Consider the following 25,903-nt stretch of genomic DNA (forward strand, 5'->3'; position numbering starts at 1 on the left):
CCCTCATCGTTGTCGGACTGTCAACTCTGGCCCACGGTGCTTAACAAAAACCAACAGAATACACCAGCCCCGTCAATTCATGACTGGAAATGGGAGGCGTCTGTGGGGAGCGGGGTGTCCGTGTCCCACATCTCCGATACATGGATGGTGTAGCATTGTGCTGTCTCCTCCCTTCAAATGATTGCAGCAGGAAATGCAGAATCATCTTTCTAAGATGTCTTACTCATGTATAATATTAGTTCAGTGCAAGGTGATTAGAAATCCTGCACAATAGGGCTTCCATCCTCTGTGTGTGTGTCTGTGTGGTGTGCGTGTCTCTGTGTGTGTGTGTGGTGTGTGTGTGTCTCTGTGTTTTTTTCCAGAGCCCCAGGACAGCGCATCCATGTTATCCAATCATGTCTATGAACAGTTCCCGTGACTAGTAATAGTTTATTCGTTAATTAAAAGCATAAACATGTAAAAAGTGTGCATCTAACATATTTACCAAATTTAAAAAGCAGTGTAAGAACAACATTGCATTTCCGGCAACAAAAATATCCCAGTTAGAAAAGCCAACGGCGCATTTCAAGATTAAAAAAAGTTACAAATCACAGCCAGAGAACTTGCCCATGCAGATGTATTCCATATAAAGAGAGCTTTGGGGGGAGGCGGAAGTACCCTTTGGTCTGGGTGCACAAACACATAATGAATTCTCAATTATCTTAATTAAGCCTGTGGGCAAGTGGTGCAGTGGAGCAGAAACGGTGCTTCTGTCTTGGGATTTTTTTATGTGATCAGGTGCCTGCTATCGGTGGAGGAATCTGTAAAATGGCACCCTATCCTGCTAATCCCATGAAAGTACTAAGCGTGTTAACCGCCCATTGTCATAAGTGACGTCTTCCAATCTTGGCTTTTTAGCCAAGACCACTTTGCTTCTGTGGATCCTAAAACACCAGAAAGCAAAGTGCTGTTTGTCACAAAAGCAGGACTTGATGAAGGTGTCACTGATGTCAAAAGGGTCACTTGAAGATGTGAAGTACTGCATCCCTCCTTTCACATAATGCTTTGTTGCTATTAAACTGCACAACTAGCAAGTAGTATGATCCGTCACCAGTTTTGAAGCCTGCATCTCTGCAGTGATTTCAAGAATAACAATTCGAGGGAAAAAAAGTCTAGGCTACGTCTGCGCACAGGGGCATTGGTCTCTACTCTGTTTTAGCTGAATTGGGTCCCCACTCAGTCCTACTGATAAGCCCAGCCCCCACGAGAAGCCAAACACTCTACTCCTTCCATGGCTTCTTACCTTAGTTCAGCCTGCCTCAACCTGAGATACAATGTCACACTACAGCACAGAAGAACATTGACAACTGGGCACTGAGGAGGTCTGTGAGGTCTATATTGTTCTGTGAAAAATAATGGGGTTTAAGTCATTTTCCAGTGTGTTTCTAACTGCTTCCCATGCACACATGAGGGTTTTTGCTTTTATTTGCTGATCTCCTTTCAATTTTTTTGGGCTCCTCCTGTGAACCCTTGACTTCTGTTTTCTTGCATAATCAGCATTTGCTCTCTGTGGTTTGGAACAAAGCTGCAACATATCTAAGAGGAGGCTGAGGTGCAGGACCTCATATATCTAACAACTTTAACCTAAAGTCTAGTTTAACCCAGGATGTGGGCCAGATGAGGTTGATTTCATGTAGCTTTAATATTGCCTTTGACACACTGATATGTTCTTTGTGGAGGTTGGGAGTTTGGAAGAATGGGTTTAAATTTGGTTGCATGGTTTGCCCTTGCCTGGTTGCTTTAGGGTGTTGATGGCACTTTTGCAATTATTTTTTGCATTGTATTGTAATTGCATTTATATAGCACTTACCACCCATAACGAGGCATCAAAGCGCTTTTTCAGTGAGTGGCATGCTACTCCGGAACCCATAAATGATTAGTGGTGAATTAGTGTAGTGAAAATGTGAAAGTAATTTGAGTGGTGTATATGTTAGTCAGTTATTTGGGTTGAGAAGGATTGAGAAGGATAGTGGAGTGGGAAAAAGGTTTGCATTTATATAGTGCTTGCTTCCCTTGATGGGGTGTTAAAGCGCTTTTTTGGCGAGTGGCACGTTACTTCGGAACCCAGAAAGGAATAGTGATGAATAAGTATAGTGAAAATATGAAAGTAAAGTGAGTGGTGAATATGTTAGTCACATTATGTGGATTGAGAAGGATAGTGGAGGTATGGTGAAGGGAAAAAAGGTTTGCATTTATATAGAACTTGCTACCTCTGATGGTGGGGTTGAAGTGTTTTTCGGCGAGTAGCACACTTCTTTGGAACCCATACAGTGTTAGTGGTGAATTAGTATAATGAAATATGCAAGTCATTTTTTATAATTTGAGTGGTGGATATGTTAGTCAATTTTTTGAATTAAGAAGGATACCGAAGGGGTAGAAGAGGAAAAAAGGTTTGCATTTATATACCGCTTGCTACCCCTGTTGAGGTGTCAATGTGCTTTCCGGCGAGTAGCATACTACTCTGGAACCCATAAAGGATTAGTGGTGAATTAGTATAGTGAAATAGGAAATTTATTTGAGTAGTGGACATGTGTTATTTGGATTGAAAAGGGATAGTGGAGGGATAGAAGGGAAGGATTTTTAATTTTTATTTTTTTGTTGTTGTTTTGTTGTTGCTATACCCTTCATTACGAGTAGTTATTCCCCCAGTAATGAGGACTAATGTCAAGATCTTGCTGCTTACTGCACCTAAATGCCATCTTCCGGGTTTCCCTAGATAGATATCAGTAGGTTTGACCTGAAAGCATTTATCAAGGGAACATGGTTTTCATTCCAAAACTCATAAGTCCAAAAAGTGTGGTTCCAGGAGTTACCGCACATAGCAGAATTTAATGCAAACACGTATGACAAACTTACCTTGGGAAATATTTCAGACAGCATAACATTTACATTTCTCAAAACTTTAGCAGCATAAAACAGGATTTAAAAAATTCTAATGTCATGTAGGGCTGATATGTGGTATGCACTCCTTTCGTGTTGTAATTGTCCATGCAGCTCTCTGATGGATGTCACATGTAGATTTGCCCCAGATGCATCATGCAGTGTGTGTGTTCTCCTTTGGACTGCAGGTCACCGGTTGTTAGACCTGGCATCTTTGGCGTGGTTTCCCCCTATCTTTTTGCCTCTACCTCCTGTATTTTTGATGCTGTGCTGGATTTCGTTTTTGCTGGTTTAGATGCTTTGGACACTCTGCCACTGCTGATCAGTGCCAGAGTGTAATTGCTCCCCATGTAAATTGCTATTCTGATTGGATATACATGTTTGGCATATTTGTGTCACCATGAAATCCCTAGTAAAGTGCACTGGGTGTGCCAGGGCTGGTGATGACAAATGCTACTAGTGGGCCTGCAGCACTGATTGTGCCACCCACAGGAGTAGCCCTAAAATGGTGTCTCAGGCCTGACACTGCAGTGCCTGTGTGCAGTTTAGAACTGCTATGTCCTCCTGGTCAGTGTCCCCACTGACCAGGCCTAACCCTTCCCTTTTTGTGCACATCAGTCACCCCTATGGAAGGCCCAAGGTACCCCCCTGGGCAGGGTGCAGTGTATGTAAAAGGTAGAGCATGAACTAGTGCAGGTGACATGCTCTGGTAGTGAATGGCAGCCATTTTCGTTTTTCACTACTGTAAGGCTATCTTGCTCCATAGGTTAACATGGGGGATGCTTGCTACATTGGTTAACAGCATTTCTTCCCATAGGAACAAGATAGGACATAAGTATCCAGTATCCCTGAACTCAGAATTTAATAGCACACCTTTTAGAAAAGGTTGTTTTTAAATCATGTGTTTGAGAACAGCACTTTTAGAAAGTTGCTGTTCTCTTGTCTGACCCTTCTGTGTGCCTGGGCCTGTTTGTTTATTGACTGTCTGGTTTGAGAGTGACAGGGGATGGGGATTCCCCAGAAGGCTGGCTGAGTCAGCCCTAGGCTGAATGACTGCATTTGCAACGGGAGTGGTGGGAGGAGTTAGCACCTGGTCCTGAATAGGGCTGTGCCTGCCTTCCACAATGCTGGCTCCACCTCCTGCTGGGCGGCTGACGGCCCTGCCCCTCACTCTGAAAGGAAGGTAGAAGACAGCAAAATAAAGTACTCAGGAAACACCCAGAACTGGTTTAGACCGGGCTCAGGGCCCACATGCAAAGAGATAACAAAGACTTTAGGGGTATAAGTACAGGACCCCTGACAACAGAAAATTAGATCATCCTGGAATCAAGAAGGAACCTCTGCCAAGGAGAAATCTGAAACTGAAGAAGGAAGACTGTTCTGCTGTTGCTCTGCTGGACTGATCTGTTGCTTTGCTGCCAAGGAGAGGGGAAGGACTTTGCTGCTGAGCTGTGTCCCCTGTCTTGAAGGAATCTCCAAGGGCCTGAGTAGAGCTGGCTCCCTGTTCTGAAGTCCCAGGAACAAAAGCACTTCACCCCCAGCTTCCCTGAACTCTGCTGAGAGAGTTCTGTCCTTCCTAGAGTGCTTGATCCAGTTGTGGGGCCTCTGGAAGTTGTACCTGTGCTGGGAAGCTTGAAACTAAGCTTGAGAGACTTTTGAAATTGAAAAGTGTTGCATCGCTCGCTTGCCGAGCGCATCCCCAATAGTGCGAGAAGTTTCCCTCCGCTACGGAGGTCGAGATCGTCGCAGCGCCTTACGCCGCTGCCAGAGACGTCGCATCCTTCGTTTGCGGGATGCACCAGACTGGTGCGGGAAAGTTGAACATCGCTGCGAGTGTCGTCGCAGAGCCTGTCTTCGCTGGGTGAGATCGCCGCACCACTTGCTTGCGGACCGCATCACGTCGCTGCGAGCATCGTCGCAGAACCATCGCATCGAGGAGCTGCGAGAGAAAGGATCACCGCTGGATCGCGCATCGTCGCCCCGGAGACCGTCGCAGCCCCTACGAGATCGTCGCATCGTGCCTTTGCGAGAACAAACTACCTACGCACCGAAATCCATACAAGTGGCCTTCCTCCCCATACAGACCGGATTCGTCGCATCACGCCCGCTGCTGCAGCGGGACTGTCGCATCGCCTCCCCAGCGTCTCAGGAGCAACACATCACTTGTTTTCCACCGCACCAGCTTCTGCTTTTGTAACTTTGTTGCAACTAAAAGGTACTATGAGTAAACGTGACGCAACTGTGAACTTTTCACGCATCTGTATCGCAACGTAGAGAATTCTATCGCAACCTAAAGAATTTTAACGCAACCTTAAGAACTCTTTTAAAACCATATTCTTGAACTGTGTATGTTGGATTTTTGTCGTATTGGTCTTGTGTAGTTTAGATTAAATACCTTTATTTTTCTAAACTGTTGTGGAGTCAGTTTGTGGTGTTTTCACTGTGTTACTGTGAGTGTTGGTACAAATACTTTACGCATTGCCTCTGGTTAGCCTAGACTGCTCGTGCCAAGCTACCTAGAGGGTGAGCATGGGTTATCTCAGAGGGTTATCTCCTTGCCCTGACTAGAAGCAAGGGTCCCTATTTGGACAGTGGTACCTACCTCTGCCAACTAGAGACCCCCAGTTCTAACATTGGTGGTCAGGCGGTGGGATTTGAACTTGTATTAGTACTTGACCCACAGTAATTGGTGTACATCACTAGTGAGTGCAGACCACTACGCCACCGCATACTACTGTTTTTTTGATTTTTGATTCTATTTTTGAGTAACTCTTCAAAGCATCATGGCTGCAAAAGGAAAGGCACTCAGTGAAGGGGCAGTAGGAGAATGGGAGTTTGTCATTGAGGATTTGTACTCCTACCCAGCAAAACCGCTTAGGCACTTCTGCCAGAAATTTGGGTGCCCCGCAAAAGGCGCCAGGAAAGAGGAGCTGCAGAAAATCTTGAAGGCCCATTGGGAGGCACAAGAGGGAAATGATGCTGTGGATGTCGAGAATAATTTTCAAGTCACAGATCTGCCAGTGGGTAGAGGAGGCTCAGGAGCTGGCAGCAACCTTTCCAGCAGGGGCCTCAGCCCAGAAGAGTTACAAGAGAATCGGAGAGTAAGAGAATATGAGTTGAAAGTTCTGAAAATGAAAATGAAGCAATTTGAAATGGATAAAGAGAGAGAAAAGGCGGCGGAGGAGAGCAAAAGTGCCCGTGCCTTGGAGGAAAAGAAATTGCTTTTGGCTCATGAGTTGAGCATGAGAGAACTGGATCTTAAAGCCAAGGAGGTGGATGCCAGTTCAAATGGTGGCAGCGCGCAGCCAGTGCATGGGGGTAAAGTATACATTACCAAGGACCTGGTGCAGAATTACCATAGGAGTGAGGATATTTATGCCTGGTTCACTTCGTATGAGATTGCATTGGGAATGAATGGTGTGCCTGAACAGCATTGGGGGGCGGGCCTGTGGAAACATTTTGAGGCTTCTGGGAGGAGTGCTCTGGAGCCCTTAGAGTTGGCAGGTGCCATGACCTACCCCAATATGAAGGAGGCCTTATGTCTCAGGTATGGCCTTACTCCAGAGCAGTATAGACTGCAGTTTAGAAACTCCAAGAAGAGAGAGTCTGAGACTTGGATGGAGTGTCTGAATTTGTACTTGCGTGCACTGGAAGGTTGGATGAAGGGCAGTAAAGTAACTGATTTTAAGGGGTTGTTGCATTTAATCAGTTGGGGAGCACTTGAGTAGTCTTTGTGTTCCAGAGCTGCGCCAGCATCTTTTAGACAGCAAGCTGACAGACCCCATTGAGCTTGCTAAGGAGGCGGACCGCTGGACCAGTACCAGGGTCCACAGAGGAATTGTGGGTACCACAGCCAAAGGTGGGCAGGGTCCCCAGCAGAAGAGTGGGGGGGACAAGGGTAACCAAAAGGAGTACTCACAAGGGCCCCAAAATAGTTCCCAGGGAAAGGAATCCTAACTCCCCAAACCTAGACAGCCATGACCCCTTAAGGGCAGGCGGGACAATAGAGACAGAAGGGATAACCAAGGTCCCCCTACCTGCTATTACTGCAATGAGGTGGGCCACATTGCTCCAAGTTGTCCCAAGAAGAAGCCCGCACCCACTGGTGCTCCCGCCCCAGCGTTAGCTAGTGTAGCTTTGGGAGGGGATTTGGTTTCTAGTGACTGGGGGGTGCTAGCAGTTATGACCCTTGTCTCCCTAGGAGACCAAGAGGTGGTCCAGGAAACCTTACTGCCCTCTAACACTAAGAAATATGGGCAGAAGGTGACCATCAATGGGAGGGAGATTGAGGCTCTGAGAGACACAGGAGCCAGCGTGACATCCGTGAGGTGTCAGTGGGTGTCTGAAGAGCAAATCATCCCTGATGTACTCCGCCCTGTAGTGGCAGCTGACAGCTCAGTGCGCCTCTGCAAGCTGGCGCGTGTTCCCTTTGCATGGGGGGGGGAGTCTCTGGTCTCTTGGAGGTAGTTGTCAGTGATACCTTGCCAGTAGACTTTCTGTTAGTTAACGACCTGGAGAGTTCTCCATGGAAGGATGTAGAACACAGAACTCACTTGGAGATGTTGGGTTTGCCTGCGTGGATCTGTGTGTCCACACGTGCTATGATAGCCAGTAGGGGGGATTCAGCAGAACTGGAGCCTGAAACAGTGGCCCAGAGACCTGCCAGGAGAGGAAGAGGCAGAGGGTGCGGGAAACCAGCCCCAGCCGTTCCCACGGTCCAGGAGGAAGCAGAACCTGAGGGGGATGCCCTGGAACCTACAGGGGAACAGGTGGCCGAACTGGGAGACCTACCTGAGCTGACCCATTGGCAGCAGGAAGGTGGTCCCTCCGGGGAGGAATGCTGCCAGGCGCAGAAAGAATGCCCTTCCCTCATTGGTCTGCGGCAACAGGCTGTAGATCAGGCAGCAGGTGGAGCAGCCAGAGATCACTTTATCTACTGGGAAGATGACTTGTTATATAGCGAGCCTAAGTTTGCTGAGCCTGGTGCAGCCCGTGTGCTGGTGGTACCAGAGCGCTTCAGAAACTTCCTGATGGGTCTGGCTCATGAAGTGCCTCTTGCAGGACATCTGGGGCAAGACAAGACCCTAAACCGGCTTGTCACCCACTTCCACTGGCCCCAGATGAGAAAGCACGTTGGTTCCTTTTGCAGATCTTGCCAAACCTGTCAAGCCAGTGGCAAGACTGGAACGAAGTTGAAGGCACCCCTTCAGCCCTTCCCAGTGGTGAGCACCCCTTTCGAGTGGGTTGGCATAGACATTGTAGGGCCCCTGGACTCAAAGACAGCCTTAGGCAACAGGTTCATCCTGGTCTTGGTGGACCATGCCACCCGGTACCCGGAAGCAGTCCCTCTCAGGACAATCACAGCACCCGTGGTGGGCCGTGCATTGATGGGGATCTTTTCCCGTGTGGGGTTCCCCAGAGAGGTGGTCTCCGACCGGGGTACCAACTTCATCTCTAAGTACATGAAGTCTCTGTGGGAGGAGTGTGGGGTAACTTATAAGTTCACCACTCCTTACCACCCTCGAGGAAATGGGTTGGTTGAAAGGTTCAACCGGACCCTGAAAGGTATGATTATGTGCCTAGTGGAGCCCATGAGATGTAAGTGGGACGTCTTGTTACCATGCCTGTTGTTTGCCTACAGGGAGGTGCCTCAGAAGTCCTTAGGGTTCAGTCCCTTTGAACTCCTGTATGGCCACCCTGTTAGAGGACCTCTCTCACTGGTGAAGGAGGGTTGGGAAAAGTCCCATGGGAAAACCCCCCAGGATGTGTTCAGCTATGTGCTGGCCTTCCGCAACCAGACACAACGCTTCAGGAAGCTCGCTCAGGTGAACCTGGAAGCAAGCCAGGAAGAAATGAAAAGATGGTACAACCAGAATACCCCTCTGGTCGAATTTCAACCTGGGCAGAAAGTGTGGGTGATGGCGCCAGTGGAGCCTTGTGCGCTCCAAGACAAGTGGACTGGGCCATATGAGGTGGTGGAAAGGAAGAGTGAGGTAACCTACATGGTTAACCTGAGGACTCCCAGGCAGCCCCTGAGAGTCTTGCATGTGAACCGCCTCAAACCATACTTTGAGAGGTCTGAAGTGACTATGCTCATGGCTACAGATGCAGGAATGGAAGAGGATAGTGTTCCTCTCCCTGACCACCTGGCAGTTAAGGAGCAAGATGGGTCAGTGGATGGTGTGGTCCTCTCGCCCACCCTGACCCCAGAGCAGCCGAGGGACTGTCGCCAAGTGTTGGGTCAGTTCTCCCCCCTGTTCTCCCTGACCCCAGGTGTCACCAACTGGTGCATCCATGATGTAGACACTGGAGACAGTCTGCCTGTGAAACACAAATTTTACAGGGTAGCTGACAAGGTCAGGGCCAGCATCAAGGAAGAGGTTTCCAAGATGTTGGCGCTAGGGGTGATTGAGCCCTCCAGCAGCCCCTGGGCTAGCCCAGTGGTCTTGCTGCCCAAGAAAGCTGCTACGCCCGGTGGCCCTCCAGAACGTAGGTTTTGCATGGACAACCGTGGGCTCAATGCAGTCACGAAGACTGACGCACACCCCATCCCCAGAGCTGATGAGCTCATGGATCGGTTGGGAGCTGCCCAGTACCTCAGTACCTTTGATTTGACTTCTGGGTACTGGCATATTGCCTTAACTGATGGGGCCAAAGAGAGGTCAGCATTTTCAACGCCAGAGGGGCACTTCCAGTTCCGCGTCATGCCCTTTGGGTTGAAAAATGCCCCTGCCACCTTCCAGAGACTGGTTAACCAGGTATTGTCCGGGCTGGAGGAATTCACCGCCGCATACCTGGATGACGTTGCTGTGTTGAGCTCCACGTGGGAGGAACACTTGCAACACCTCTGTGAAGTGTTGACGGCTCTGCAAAGGGCAGGCCTCACTATCAAGGCCAGCAAGTGCCAGATAGGGCAGGGATCTGTGGTGTATTTGGGACACAAAGTGGGGAGCGGCCAGGTGGCGCCCCTACAGGGAAAGATTGATACCATTCTGGCGTGGGAGCCCCCCAAGACCCAGACAGAGGTGAGAGCCTTTTTAGGACTCACCGGGTATTACAGACGGTTTGTCAAGGGATATGGCACCATTGTCGCCCCCTTGACAGAACTCACTTCCAAGAAGTCGCCCAAAAGAGTTGACTGGGCTGACGCCTGCCAAACTGCTTTTGAAACCCTGAAAACTGCTATGTGCACAGCACCGGTGCTCAAGGCACCTGACTTTTCCAGTGAGTTCATAGTACAGACAGACGCTTCAGAGCATGGTGTGGGAGCAGTACTCTCACAAATCACTGAGGAGGGAGGAGACCAGCCGGTAGCCTTCATTAGCAGGAGACTACTCCCCAGGGAACAGAGGTGGAGTGCGATTGAGAGAGAAGCATTTGCTGTGGTCTGGGCTCTGAAAAAGTTGAGGCCCTACCTGTTTGGGACTCACTTCCGTGTTCAGACCGACCACAGGCCCCTCAGATGGTTAATGCAAATGAGGGGTGAGAACCCAAAACTGTTGAGGTGGTCCATCTTCCTACAGGGAATGAACTTCACGCTGGAACACCGCCCTGGCACAGAACACGCCAATGCTGATGGTCTGTCCAGGTTTTTCCACCTTAGTGAAGAGAACTCCCAAGAGGGTGGGCAGTTCTCCCCACTTTCAGCTGGAGGGGACACATGTTAGACCTGGCATCTTTGGCATGGTTTCCCCCTATCTTTTTGCCTCTACCTCCTGTATTTTTGATGCTGTGCTGGATTTCGTTTTTGCTGGTTTATATGCTTTGGACACTCTGCCACTGCTGATCAGTGCCAGAGTGTAATTGCTCCCTATGTAAATTGCTATTCTTATCGGATATACATGTTTGGCATATTTGTATCACCATGAAGTCCCTAGTAAAGTGCACTGGGTGTGCCAGGGCTGGTGATGACAAATGCTACTAGTGGGCCTGCTGCACTGATTGTGCCACCCACAGGAGTAGCCCTAAAATGGTGTCTCAGGCCTGACACTGCAGTGCCTGTGTGCAGTTTAGAACTGCCATGTCCTCCTGGTCAGTGTCCCCACTGACCAGGCCTAACCCTTCCCTTTTTGTGCACATCAGTCACCCCTATGGAAGGCCCAAGGTACCCCCCTGGGCAGGGTGCAGTGTATGTAAAAGGTAGAGCATGTACTAGTGCAGGTGACATGCTCTGGTAGTGAATGGCAGCCATTTTCGTTTTTCACTACTGTAAGGCTATCTTGCTCCATAGGTTAACATGGGGGATGCTGGCTACAGTGGTTAACAGCATTTCTACCCATAGGAACAAGATAGGACATAAATATCTAGTATCCCCGAACTCAGAATTTAATAGCACACCTTTTAGGAAAGGTTGTTTTAAATCCAGTGTTTGAGAACAGCACTTTTAGAAAGTTGCTGTTCTCTTGTCTGACCCTTCTGTGTGTCTGGGCCTGTTTGTGTATTGACTGTCTGGTTTGAGAGTGACAGGGGCTGGGGATTCCCCAGGAGGCTGGCTGAGTCAGCCCTAGGCTGAATGACTGCATTTGCAACTGGAGTGGTGGGAGGAGTTAGCACCTGGGCCTGAATAGGGCTGTGCCTGCCTTCCACAATGCTGGGTCCACCTCCTGCTGGGCGGCTGATGGCCCTGCCCCTCACTCTGAAAGGTAGGAAGAAGACAGCAAAACAAAGTACTCAGGAAACACCCAGAACGGGTTTAGACCGGGCTCAGGGCCCACATGCATTGAGAGAACAAAGACTTTAGGGGTATAAGTACAGGACCCCTGACAACAGAAAATTAGATCATCCTGGAATCAAGAAGGAACCTCTGCCAAGGAGAAAGCTGAAACTGAAGAAGGAAGACTGTCCTGCTGTTGCTCTGCTGGACTGACCTGTTGCTTTGCTGCCAAGGAGAGGGGAAGGATTTTGCTGCTGAGCTGTGTCCCCTGTCTTGAAGGAATCTCCAAGGGCCTGAGTAGAGCTGGCTCCCTGTTCTGAAGTCTCAGGAACAAAAGGACTTCACTCCCAGCTTCCCTGAACTCTGCTGAGAGAGTTTTGTCCTTCCTAGAGTGCTTGTTCCAGTTGTGGGGCCTCTGGAAGTTGTACCTGTGCTGGGAAGCTTGAAACTAAGCTTGAGAGACTTTTGAAATTGAAAAGTGTCGCATCGCTCGCTTACAGAGCGCATCCCCGACAGTGCGAGAAGTTTCCCGCCGCTACGGAGGTCGAGATCGTCGCAGCGCCTGAGGCCGCTTCCAGAGACGTCGCATCCTTCATTTGCGGGACGCACCAGACCGGTGCGGGAAAGTCGAACATCGCTGCGAGTGTTGTCGCAGAGCCTGTCGTCGCTGGGTGAGATCGCCGCACCGCTTGCTTGCGGACCGCATCACGTCGCTGTGAGCATTGTCGCAGAACCATCGCATCGAGGAGAAAGGATCACCGCTGGATCGCGCATCGTCGCCCCGGAGATCGTCGCAGCCCCTACGAGATCGTCACATCGTGCCTTGGCGAGAACAAACTACCTACGGAACCTACGCACCGGAATCCATACAAGTGGCCATCCTCCCCATACAGACCGGATTCATCACATCACGACCGCTGCTGCAGCGGGACTGTCGCATCGCCTCCCCAGGGTCTCAGGAGCAACGCATCGCTTGTTTTCCACCGCACCAGCTTCTGCTTTTGGACCTTTGTTGCAACTAAAAGGTACTGTGAGTAAACGTGACGCAACTGTGAACTTTTCACGCATCTGTATCGCAACGTAGAGAATTCTATCGCAACCTAAAGAATTTTAACGCAACCTTAAGAACTCTTTTGAAACCATATTCTTGAACTGTGTATGTTGGATTTTTGTCGTATTGGTCTTGTGTAGTTTAGATGAAATACCTTTATTTTTCTAAACTGTTGTGGAGTCAGTTTGTGGTGTTTTCACTGTCCTACTGTGAGTGTTAGTACAAATACTTTACGCATTGCCTCTGGTTAGCCTAGCCTGCTCGTGCCATGCTACCTAGAGGGTGAGCAGGGGTTATCTCAGAGGGTTATCTCCTTGCCCTGACTAGAAGCAAGGGTCCCTATTTGGACAGTGGTACCTACCTCTGCCAACTAGAGACCCCCAGTTCTAACACCGGTGTATTCAAATGTGTAGCCTTGGACCACGTCCTGTATGTGCATGTAACTTGCGTGATCGAGGTAACTATTAGCAGCGATACTACGTGTCTCTCAGACCTCTTTCAAGTGGTCGCCGTCCTTTTTCCCCAACACCCCTCCCACCAGGGGCGGCAATCTGAGGAATAAGCCCGGGCGCCACAAGCTGTAGCTACGCCTCTGGAAAGGTGTCATTCTCTGTGGTGTAGGTCCTGAAGTGAATGACTATTCATGACGTCAGCCATAACATTACATAGATTGCTGCAATTCATTGGATGAGTATTAAAAGCTACTCTTTCCACTTATGCAATTCGTGCTAAAAACAAAAAGCTCTTCTCCCTCTTTTGATAATTTTGTTCCCATGCATTTGCACTTACTTGCACTACATTTTTACTGCGAATAGTATATAATTATGTTTTCAGGGATAAAGGCGTAACTTTGAGAATTTTGCATTTCAAGATTACCGTGAAATTACCAAATTTACTATAGATTACTCCGGAATAAAATAATGTGGCCCAGCCTAATTCTAAACAATTAGTTCTCTTGAATAAACAATGATCAGTACATCTGAATGATTAAATGTGCAACAGTAATGATGATTGCCTTACATATATTTTTTGTGTCTATGAGCAGCCATCTGGTGATGAAGGAAGGAAGTTCACATTTTAGTTTTTTTCCTTGCTAAAATGTGCACAAAAATGTATCTGGTTACTGTGGCGGTTTCTCGACTAAGGCAGAGGAGCATCGCCCCACTGCCTTCAAGCAGGAAAAGAAAGGAAAAAATAAAATGATAATAACGTAATGTTATTATCATTTTATTTTTTCTTCCTGCTGTGGCAGCTTGCTTGAGAAGGAGGGTGGTGCTGAAGAGCAGAGGAGGAGGATACAACCCTCCTCAATGTGCAATGACCGCTTGGTTGGCCCTCTCGTGCAGCCCAAAACAGTCATGAGCCCTTTCCCTGTTCTCCATGTACCGCTTTGGCTGCATTACAGCCTGCATGGAGAACATGCCCACCCCTATAGCCCCTGGCTGAGCACCGTGTTGCGGCTCTCAGACCAATGACAATGCTGCATTGCAGCGTTGTAATTGGTATGGGGAAAGAGCTTGGCTGCCTGCTTCTGTTCCTGGAAACCGAGAGCAGGAACAGAGATGCGCAGGGCCCAGTGGGAAGGTATTTGGGTTTTTGTTTTAATTGCTGTGACCCTCGCACCCTTCTATCCCCGTTCCTGCCTACTGCCCCCAAATCCCGTCCGCCCTGACACCCGCGAGCCATGCTGGCCGCCACTGTCTGGTTATATTACAAAGCAGAATTTGAATAGGGGTGACAATTGCAGTGTGCACCTTTCAAGGAGACATCACATGTAGTTGACTTTCTAAGGCCCTGATTATGAAATGGGCAAAGGAACATTTTCATGAGGAATGCTGCTGCTTTTGATTACAACTGGCCCTGGGATCCTGAACCTAGGAAAGGAGTCAGGGAACATCTGACCCTGTTTTACTGACCAGGAAGTGTGGCTAATAAAATCCACCAACCCTAACTAAACGTTTTCCTTTGGCAAAAGGGATCATGCAATGCGCCCTCCCCTCTTTTTCCCCTTTCCCCCACGCTCCCCCCTCTGTTCTTACCAAACCTCCTCTTTTTAACGCCTACCTCCCTTCATGCATCACCCCCCACCCCCGCACACAAGCAAGTGCTCATCGCAGGTGGTAAATGTGATTGTTAAGCTAATTCGAAAACGGAATATAACACACTATTTCTGTTAGGTTAACTCATAATTGCTCAGTACTGGTGAGGTATTACCGTACAATAATTGTAATCATATGTGAAGAGTTTGCACCCCACTAGTATAGTGCAACCTGTAATTGGGGCCTACGCAGTTTTCAGTCATATTATATTCTAGATCTGTCATTAAACTAGGCTTGCGATATTTATTTGGGTTTTCATTAAAATTTCAGAAACAAAAGTTGACAAAGGTCAGCGTAAATGCATATTTCGCAAAACATAACATTGTAGGTAAGAGTTTACTTTCTTGTGTTCTACAACTTGTAGGAGTCAGGTACTCACTTCGATACAACGTGTGGGCATTTCTGAAGATTGGTTATTGATGATGAAACGGTACCATCCTTGTGTCAAAGAATTGTCACAGATAAGATCCTGACGTGCTGTGCGCTGAAGTTCCAGTGAATCGAAATCAACGCTTCGATAAGGATTATTCAAAATCGTATGACCTTCTGGATGGCACTCACGATGAGCTAAAACAAAGAAATGCAGAATAAACATTTTCTTAAGGTGGAAATCCTAATTACTTATTTGTCCGAATATAATATTTTGTTTTGATTAAAACAAAACGTTGGTCCACAACATATTAAAGGTATTTATAACACGGTCACTTCTAGATTTTTAATGGCTGAAAAATTACACGTTTCTTGTTCAGGATGTTTTAGTGCATTATAGCATTTTTGTGCATTCTACGGTGCAACACATATACATAGAGTGACAGAGCTCATCCAAACACACATATTCACTTATGAAATACATTCTACAAACACCGACAATATGCTCTGTTTGGCCCCAGGAATTGTAGACTACCATGTGTTAAAGATATAGGGTGGCCTTCCTTCATTTGATAGATTAGCCTTTTTTCAGCAATATGGGGAAAATATCTTCAGACAGTTCATAGACAACCAATCAGTGGGTGGTTAAGGGAAATCGACTGGGTGTTCAAACAGCTACTTAATCTGATCAAGTATAAATATTAAAAAAATATGTGTGTAGAATATTCCTTAAGAGTTCTTAAATAATGATAATTCTGACAAGTTTAATATCGGGTGATGGTTTAATTGAAGAAGAGGAATTTTCTCTTGGCTGGTTGGACGGTGTTTCCTTGCTGTGCACAGCAATCAATTTTTAATGCCCCAAATTCCATGTTTTGCATTTTATCAAAGACCTTGCCTCGGATAAATTTCAGCAGGGTTGTTCTGCTGATATCCGCCCGTGGTAAGCTGTGGATGAAAGATGGTTATCCCACAAGTCATAATTCCATTCCCAGTTCAAACTTCTGTTTGTACAGGGGTAGTATTTTCCCTACCCTCGGAATTAGAGTCTTTCTGTATAAAATAGATCAATCTGCTTTGCTTTGGACATTTTACAGTCTACAACCACAGTCCTTGACGAGGTCAACCAGACAACTCACTAAATAAACCTATGGTTAACTCTTTGGCTGCTTGGCAAAATGCAAGCAGGGTTAATTTAGAGGCAGTGTATAAAATATTTATGCAATGACCGTCTCAACATAGTTAGGCCTATGGTGATGCACCAATATTATGGTAAATAAGGATCCTGAATGCATATCTGACAATACTTTCTACATATCTGCACTCCTTGAAGCACTTGGAGATGTATTATTTTTCTCTGACTCAGCTCCTAATTAGGTTCTAGCCTTCAAATATGTTAAATTATTCCTACTGGGCCAAGTTAAATATTCTGATGGCCAGTTGGAGAATCAAATACCCCACTCTCACGCCCTCTCTCAAGGCCATTTCCCAGTTATTAGGTCTTCTCCTGTGAGAGTAAAGAGAGGGAACGCTAGCTGCATGTGCTAAATACTTCACACACTGCTCCTGGCCTGGGCAGGCTCAACCCCACAAAACCAAAAAGGGTAGTCAGACAACTGGAGTCGGTCACATGAAGGCCTGTACTTTGAAACGTTGGAGGGAAGGGACCAGGCAGCTGTGGCAGTTAGGGGCAGGTCGTAGGGTCTAAGACAAGATTTTTCAACAGACCATTTAAAGGCACCATCCTGGAAGTTACTAGCATGTTCTGCAACGCACTTGGGACAGGAGTAGGGGTATGCCATGTTAAACTTGCATTGAGCAGAGGTTTTTACATTCTTGAACTCTCCACCTCCACCAAAACCCCTCTGCATGAGGTTTGGACGTATAAGAACAGTTTAAACCTGGGGTAAGAAATGCTGGAGGAAGGCCGAGCTGCAAGGGAGAAGACACCTGACCTCTACCTCAATAACAGACTTAAGGACTTCTGATTTCGTTAGGCACCCAGGGACTAGGATTTGTTTCCTCTAGGGCCAGTGGGGCCCTCCAACCCCTGGAAGACAGTGGAGGGATGGACTTGCTGGCAGCCGCGGGCCGTGGAGGAGTTACGGTGGGGCAGGGAGGGTGGGAGGGGCATGGTGGAGGGAGCTAAAAACTGGCATATGGATAATTGCAGGTAAGTACACAATTTAATTAATAAAACGAATTTTGTAGCGCGCACTGCATCGCAAAATGTGATGCTGTGCGCGCTACGAATTTCGTTTTATTAATAAAATTGTGTACTTACCTGCAATTATCCATATGCCAGTTTTTAGCTCCCTCCACCCTGCCCCTCCCCCTCCCCGCCTCCCTGCCCCACCGTAACTCACTCCACGGCCCGCGGCTGTTTGCTGGTAGGACCCTGATAGATTCCCCTGGATTTTCTGTGGACTGGTCATTCCAGAGTTGTGACCTCCAGAAGGAGGAGGCACCCAGACCTCTGCTGACCCAGGTGTCCTGCAAGTGCTCAGACAGACAACATCGCTCCCCATCTTCGCAAGAAACCTCAAAACCTGGCTCTTCGACAGACCCCCTCCTTGATGGAATGGAACCTGCACCTCCCCCCCCCACCCCTAGCGCCTTGAGACCCTTACGGGTGAGTAGTCGCGCTTTAACAAACCCCTGATTGACGAATGTTTCCACTCAGGAAGGAAAAGGAAGATCCCACATTGGCACCTCAGTAGTGTTGGCCTGGCGAAGAACCAGATGGGTAATGTGGGCTTGGGTTCCGGCCCTTTTAGAGGCCAGCTTTCAAGTATCCCTTAGGAGGTGTAGGGGGACATCCACACCTTAAATAAAAAAAAGGTAAACAAGAAGGAAAGCATATTGTTGTTGCCCGAGGCCCCATGATAACAAAATAAAAACGTTGTCCTAAGGAAGAGGCACACCCGGAAGAGCAGGAGCACTGCTTTGCCTGTTTAACATGCTAGAGGGCAGCCTGCAACAATGCTATGCCCCATTAAAACCACAGCAGTCCCCTTTTTAAAATACTTAATGGCACCATAAGCCCGACAAGTAGTAAAACAAATGACTTGGGGAGGGTTACTTCCCTTTTCCAGTAGTCACGGAGCCTAGTGTATTCATTTCATAGCTCTAGAGTGCTGGAATTCAGTGTTTGCTTTTGAGTCTGTTTTACAGTTAAAAAAAAAAACAATCAAGCTCACAGTTAATTAAAAAAGAAATTCAAGGGCAAATTTTGCTGTGAATCATTACATGTATTATAAAAATCATTGTACCACTGTATTGACAATGTGAATAACGATTAATTAAACTGAGTGAAATGCTTTATATACCATTACAAATTTAACAGCAAATCATTTGTTTTTAACGAGGATGCATTGGTTTATTAAAATACATTTCTATTTTTCTAAAGTTGGTCACACCCTGACAACGTCAGTCCACCTGCCTTTTGATAATTTCTCCCCATTATATTGTATCTAGTACATATAAGGGGTGTTGTGGTTTTAGGGTTCAATGCTCACTAGGGGTGTGAAGTGCTAAAAGCAGGTAAACATTGAGATTTTACCTGCCCTCATGTATATATTTGTCAATTTTAGTGAGTAGTGTGTGTTTAATAAAGTATTTCTCCTTTTTATAAATACATGTACTTACTGGTTAATGATTTGTTTGGTGTTATTTGTTGCATGCCTGTACACTGAGGTGCTAGCCCGCAACACTTGTGCTGAGTAGGCCGTGGACTGTTCTGCCTCACTAGGGAGGTTAAAGGCTTGTTATTTGTGAAATAGCCACATTGTTTGTGTCTAATAAGACACATTCTTGTAGTTATGTTCTGCGGAACAGCTTTGATGTCTGGAGGGGGCATCAGCATGCTGATAGTTATGTGTGTGAATAAACCAAAAATGCTATCATACCAGATGGAGGGGACCACAGCATTATCAATACATGCAAAAGTTTTTCCATATCAATGCTATTTTCTGGTGCACCTTCAATGAATGCATACAAGAGTGCATCATCATTCCACAGCTTAGATGCCGGATGATATTACTTTGATTGTAGAAGTCCATAATAATAATACTGACCAACTTTCATGTTTTTGATCAATTTTGAATACTGATGATAAATCGGCATGCAACTTCAATTAAACAGCAGCACACAACTTGTTCATGCTAATTTCAGACTGCAGCTCTACTCATGGTAATGAGCATTATAATTAACATACCATTCAAGCAGCCATGATAGCATGACCTGCACGTGCATAATACAATATTTTGCACCCCCTCACACAAACGGGTATCTACATGTATGGGCCTCATTTTGTACTTTTTTCAATTGTGTTACATTTCTTTTGACAAGCACCTTCACAGACTGGTGTCTGTATACCAACCATTTACTGTGAATATTCAAGAGACTATTTTACACGTACCTTTGTAACTCCCTCTGTAGGGTCAATGATTGATATGGATCAGTTGCTAAGTGTTCAATCAATCCAAAAGAAAAACACTGTATGGGTCACCATATTCGCTCATGACGAAGGACCACACAGAGCCACTGGGGAGTACATCTCTCATGCAGAGCCATTGTGTATAGGCTGCTGAGGTGTATATGCTTGGGAGAGAGCAGAATGTTATGCCGGCTTTAGCGACGGGTGGTGAGGGGTGTATAGATTTAGGACATCACAGGACACATTTGATTTTCAGGGATAGTCTGTGGTGAGAAGTACTTACATACCAAGTACAGATCATTGGGTGCTCCACCTGTGAGACATGGATAAAGAAGTTAAGGGATGGATAAGTTAACAGATCGTTAGACTAACAGCTTCGTTGGGGGAGAAGCGAGTGGGGTTTCTAGTCTAATAGCAAAGCTGCAGAAAAAAATTTAGCTAAATAAAGTTCACTGCAAAATGTCTACATTGTCACTAAATATTGCAAGCGGCAGTGCGACATGCGTGGCCATTATGCCACCGCAAGAAGGAAGTAATGTAGAAGAAGTATTGAAATGCAGCTAAATCTGTGCCTCATTCAATCATTTGGGGACATAATTAACAAGCGGCAGCGATAATTATCTCTGGCCTCGCTTAGCGAGAAAAAAGTTATCGCCATGCTTGCGCTGTATTAACAATGCATAGCGCAACGGCAATAATTTCCCATGGATAGCGGTGTTTTCCTGCTAAAATGCGCGGGCAGCGTTGTAATATTGCAATGTGCGCATCAGCGACATTTACAAGGTTGTACTGCCCAGTGACGCCCACTTTCCATCTCATTAGAGATGCAAAGGGAGGCGTCAGGTAAAAGGGTGCTAACATGCGCTAATGCATGTTATCACCCTCTTGTAAATATGGCGATATTTTTATCTACGCTTTTTTGGCTTTAAAAGCCAAAAAAGCTGAGATATGGCCCTTGTAAATATGCCCCATAATGTTTTACTACATTATTTTAATGCAATAGAAACAAGAGTACTTTATGAAGAACAAAAAACAAATCAATTCAACACGACTTACAGAAGAAAGGGTTCTCGTGAGATATTGCCTTGCCTCAATATTCACCATTTTTCTGAGACAAATCTGGCTACTAATATTATAGTAGAGCTCCCAGTACAGAGCACATTATACGTACAACTCAGCGGGCATCGGTATTGTGAAGAAGACTAATGAATCAGCTTTATTTTCTGCAGAAGTCTCTTACAACTGTGAATTGTCACTTGTTTATTCAACAGTTCTGCTCGAACAGTGAAGCCTTGGTTTCCCATCAACCACTAACGTGTAGTTACTATAGACAGTAATATGGAGTCTCCGCGGATGTTTTGGGGCAAATCAACAAGTTTCACAAGGCCCATGCGAGTCAATATTGCTCAGCATCACTTCATCCAGTACTAAATGGATCAGTTTTTTAGCATTTTGTACCACCGCCCCTTCAACTGTTATTTTAGAACATTTATCAAAATTGCTTACATGCACGCCAACATCCCTCATCTCCTCCCGCTACATCAAGAAGCCCCCCTAAGAGTTACTGAAATATGAAGTTGCCGTCTCCCAGCCCCTAATTACAGAACAACCTACCCTGAGTTCTTTAATCCAGCATAACACATTGAAACCTCAAATCACATTGTGCCCAAAAGTTCACTGAAGGCATTCTAGCGCGTCAGGATTCACACCCACAAGTTGTCCTCCATTTTCTGTAGGATATTCCCTGGGAACCTCTTTCATGGCTGCACCGCTCCTGCCACTACTTCTTGATGAAGTCACGTCATGCAATACTATAGTGATCATGGGCAGCTGCCAGCATGTAATAGAGATGTGAGAGCTCAGTGATCCAAATAGTTTCTGGGACCGGGCTGTAATTATCATTTCCAATTCTGGCACTCAACTATGGTGTAATATTTCAGAATCCAGAGAAACAGAAATGTCAGAAATCAACGTGTTTTGGTTTTCACTATTACGATTAATCCTTCATAAAACAAGCTCTTGTGAAAATCTAATAGGATTCAAAATACAGAGGAAAGATAAAGTGTGACTACTCTCTTGGTATCAGGCTTGTCAAGGGGGCATTTTTTTCAATTGGGTCCTGTCATATGATGACTATAAAGCGCTATAAAATGTACTAAGGGTCAGATGAATTATAATACATATCGTATAAACTAGCAACTATGTGCAACTAGTATATTTTAGACCAGTAATATATTTTGCGAACCAACCTATACTCTAATAGTAAATCAGAGTTGATCACAATCTGACCTTCCTAATTAATATTTATTCAGTACGTCACAAGTTGCAACTCACTCTGATTGGATACTATCACAAGGATGGTGGCCTGCATGTGTAAGCAGACTACCTTTTCTGTGATTTCATTACAATAAAGTTCTTTATAGGAGGCCCGTATCCTTAAAAAAAATAGTGATAGTTTAAAAATAATTTTTTTCTTTTTCCAAAAGTTCTTCATGGATTCTGGTATGGCTCTCAACCAGTGTCTACTCCTCCAGCAATCTTTCCCACAATTCACAGAGAAAAGAGTCCAAAGCGGACCCCTTTCCTATTGCAGATCAATTACCACCTCAACTTGGTGTTCGGTAACTATTCAATGGCTTGCAACAAGAATTACAATCAGATATCTTTGATAAAAAGGGTACCAATCAGGTATTTTTGAGGAATACTCAAAACATTTACCTTCCAATTACTGAATCGGTATCTAGTTGCAATTTCATTTTTAGGAGTCAGTAAAACGTTATTAAATCATAAAATGAGATTGATACACGGGAAAAACAGTTTTTGTGGTTGCAAACTCCGATTTGGAGTGTCTGCAACAAAAACATGATTAGTACCTCATGGACTAAATGATTCCAGAATGTGCATAACTCACAAATGAAATTACATTTAGTGTATAATGTAAATGCTGGAGAAGGAATCTGTTTAAATTAAAATCTTGGTTTCCCATTATCCGGGCTAATTCCCGATGTCAGTGAGGCAATGGATCTTTGCATTGTTTCAGAGAAGATCAGGAGCTGTACATCACATGCAATTATAATCACAATCACTAATCTATTTTCAGTCAATAAAGAAAGTCTGTTATGAGTTATAGGGTTTTATTATTCATATCTATAGCAAATCATCTTTTATTGAGATTACACGTTAATGTCATCAATCGCAGTTGTTAGAATCTCATTAGAAATCAATAAGTAATTAATGAATCACATTATTGTGTATTAAGCATGTTTTATAAATGAAAGAATACCTATTCTAAGAATGAAAAAGGTGTCAGTCAGAACCCATAAAGAGTTCCAATTTGAGAGAAAGTTAGAGAAAAAGCATAAAGCTTTAACATCACAAATCAGACTAATAATTCAATAATTGAAACAGAACTTCTCATAAAAAGAGTTTTAAGAAACTCAGTAGAGTCTCTGAGCAGCATGAAATTGCGATAGGTGTGGATGAAGTGGAAAGAAGGGGTGACTACTCTAGGAACACACACTATTATAGACATTACAGTCTGAAGCTTTTGCAACATGTTGCTTCTTTTGTCTCCAGTCAGCCAATCACCTTCTAATGCTCTCACGAGAACACAATCACTCCTCGTCTTCCAGGGCCGGCCCTAGGCATGTGCAAACTGTGCACCTGCACAGGGCCGCCAAACCCCAGGGGCCGCCACGACGAGGCGGCCCCTGGCAGGATTTGGCGGCCTCCCGGCTCCGACCCTGGCTTAGCAATGTCAGCAGCCGGCCAGCGCCGTTGTTGATGTTTACCGCTCCTGTTTCCCAGAGTCAGAGAGGCAGCCAGCAGTTTGGGTCCCAGGGCCGTCAATCTTAGCACTACAATGACGTGACGGCCCTGGGACAGCCCCCGCGGCGCGCGCTGCCTGTGCGCAGTGCGCAACTTGCACCAGTGCTGCTTACGTTACGCGGCGGCGTGACGTCATCCCCGGTCACGAGTGGTGGTCTGGTGGAGTCTGGTCACGAGAGAGTGCGTCGTCATAAAGGAAGATAACGCGCCCCACCACCGGATTCAGAGAACACCTCCTGTCCGACTCCGGTTCGTTCCCCGAGTCGACCCTAATTGGACGACGGTGTGAGAGATCTCAGCGGACGACAGTCAGCGGACGACTTGCACTGCACAGCAGGTATAGACTACCACTGACACAATTAATTTCAGAGCAAGTCTCTAAGGAGATGGCCACAGTGTGATTTTTCATGTACGTCATTATTGATGTTGGCTTTTCCTAGTGTGATGCAATCAGGTTTGTTTTAGCAGGATGTTTAGATAATGCTTACTGCTTTCATGGCTGCCCAAGCACTGTGAATCGAGGCCAGGCCTGCAGTTGCACCGTCCCACTCCCACATCAGAGTCATCACATTATAGTGCCGAGCCGATTCATTGAAATTATATGTGGCCATGCAAACTCAAGCACCTATACGCATTCCTATGAGCAATAGCGCTTGAGATGCTGATATTACGACCCCCATCACGCACACTGACAGATGCACAGTGGCAGTACTGTTGCGCCCAGTCACATGCATTATCCCCTATCACCTCTGTCTTATTCCTTTTTAAAAGTCATACACTGACTGTATCATACACCGTGAGACTGCTTAAAATGAACATGAGCACAGACATACGATGTAACCACTGCCCGATTGCTTGGGCCTGCCCAGGTATCTCCAATTATTGGGTTGACATTTTTACCATGGTTGATGCTGATATTCTGGGTTGTTCCCGTGAACGTTCCTCTCCGTGTTGCGCTATTGGGATATGTTCAGAAGGTGGCGCCTGAGAGGTGCAAACTGGCAGCAACCTTCCTTCTGCTTGCCAAGCACAGCGTAGCGATGAGGTGGGGGCGGCGGGCGTTATTGCTTGCAGCAGACTGGCTCCAGGATGCTACTTACTGTCAGGAGCAGTTTACCGACCTGTTGAAAATATGATTACTCATGATCACACAGTTTGTCAACGGGGAGCTGACAATAATAATATTTTTACAGGTTCCACCGTGCCCACAGCACTGTGACTATGGCAGAGGTGGTTCTTCTGATGAAAATTCTCAGGGATCACCGCAGTGAAAAATGCCACTGTTCGGAGACATGCCAGATTTTAATGCAGAGTTTATTACACCATACTAGTGGGAAACAACCATCTTTTGTGATGGACCCCTAGATTTTTGCTTTGACTACTTTCGCTGGCTGTAGGCCACCCACTACCTTCCTCCAACTGTCAGGCGAAGATGCCAAGCTCTTCAGTTTAATCAATATGGATTAGTAAATGATAATTTTAAGTGTACTAAGACAGAGACATATGTGGCAGGCACACAGACAGCAGTTACCATCGAGAAGTTCTGTGGAGCTCTCCCTCTACGATGGTTTTGTTATGTGCTCATGTGTTTATGTTTGAAGCGGACACGAACACTCTCGCACTCGTGTCAGCTCCAACTACTTTCGACGCGGCATCGTATTATTTAAATGGTACCGCGTGGGATGTGCGTCTTGTGTGTTGATTTGAATGGGAAGATAGAGTAGTTAATGGGGAGAAGTAGACGTTGGGATTATTCTGTTATTGTACATCAGACTCGCTTGTTCTGAATAAACGGCTCTTCACTGTACCTGCTCTCCATCATCTTCTTTACTGGATTTGTGCAAGCAGGGTTTTACAACAGGTTTGTCATCAAACTTAGGGCAAATAGTCATGAGAATCAGCACCCAGTCCAGAGTCCACTGGCGTAACGAAAAGTGAGGGGGCCTCCCTGCACGGTACTTAGAGGGGCCCCCTCCGGGCTCAATCAGGAGCTCTCCGGCCACAGTGCAGTGTTGAGTGGGCCCCTTGGAGCTAGAGGCCCCCCTCGCACCAAGGGGGCTGCGTGGGCCTGTGTTACGCCCCTGCCAGAGTCAGTCAGGCCCATCCATCTCTGCCCTGGCAGAGTTGAGCAGGTCTATGACCTCCAATTCATGGCAATGTGTCACTTAGTAAGGGCTAGGGCCAAGGCTTGATCCATACATTTGTTATGGGGTCTGCTAGCTTTGGACCTAGGCATGAGACGCAGCAAGCATGCTTTTTAGCATCTTCAAGTCACACTTACCAGTCCAGTCTGCAAAACAATCAATGACAGCATTCCACAACCCCTTCAAAATTGGGCACAACCAAATCCTATGACCAAACATAGTATCATTCGAGCTACGGCAGGAGCAGAAGAGGGACACTTCAGGGTAAATGACTTGGTAATGAGCTGGCGTTAGATAAGTCTGGTGAACATAATAAAAGTGAATAAAGGAGGGGGTGTTGCCAGCCAGAGAACATGGTGGACGCAAGATGAGAGCTTTGTGTACAGCAAATCATTGTTTCCA

At 46.2% G+C, this 25,903-nt stretch overlaps 1 protein-coding gene across 1 annotated transcript in view; it reads right to left on the minus strand.

Moving 5' to 3' along the window:
* LOC144824298 (von Willebrand factor D and EGF domain-containing protein-like) overlaps positions 1-25,903 on the minus strand; it is a 605,302-nt gene that overhangs the window by 120,272 nt on the left and 459,127 nt on the right. Inside the window, exon 2 of the mRNA XM_078683423.1 lies at positions 15,102-15,289. Coding sequence (XP_078539549.1) covers positions 15,102-15,289 — 188 coding nt within the window. The remainder of the gene's footprint in view (positions 1-15,101; positions 15,290-25,903) is intronic.

Source organism: Lissotriton helveticus, chromosome 3_1, assembly GCF_964261635.1.
Source record: "Lissotriton helveticus chromosome 3_1, aLisHel1.1, whole genome shotgun sequence".
NCBI lineage: Eukaryota > Metazoa > Chordata > Amphibia > Caudata > Salamandridae > Lissotriton > Lissotriton helveticus.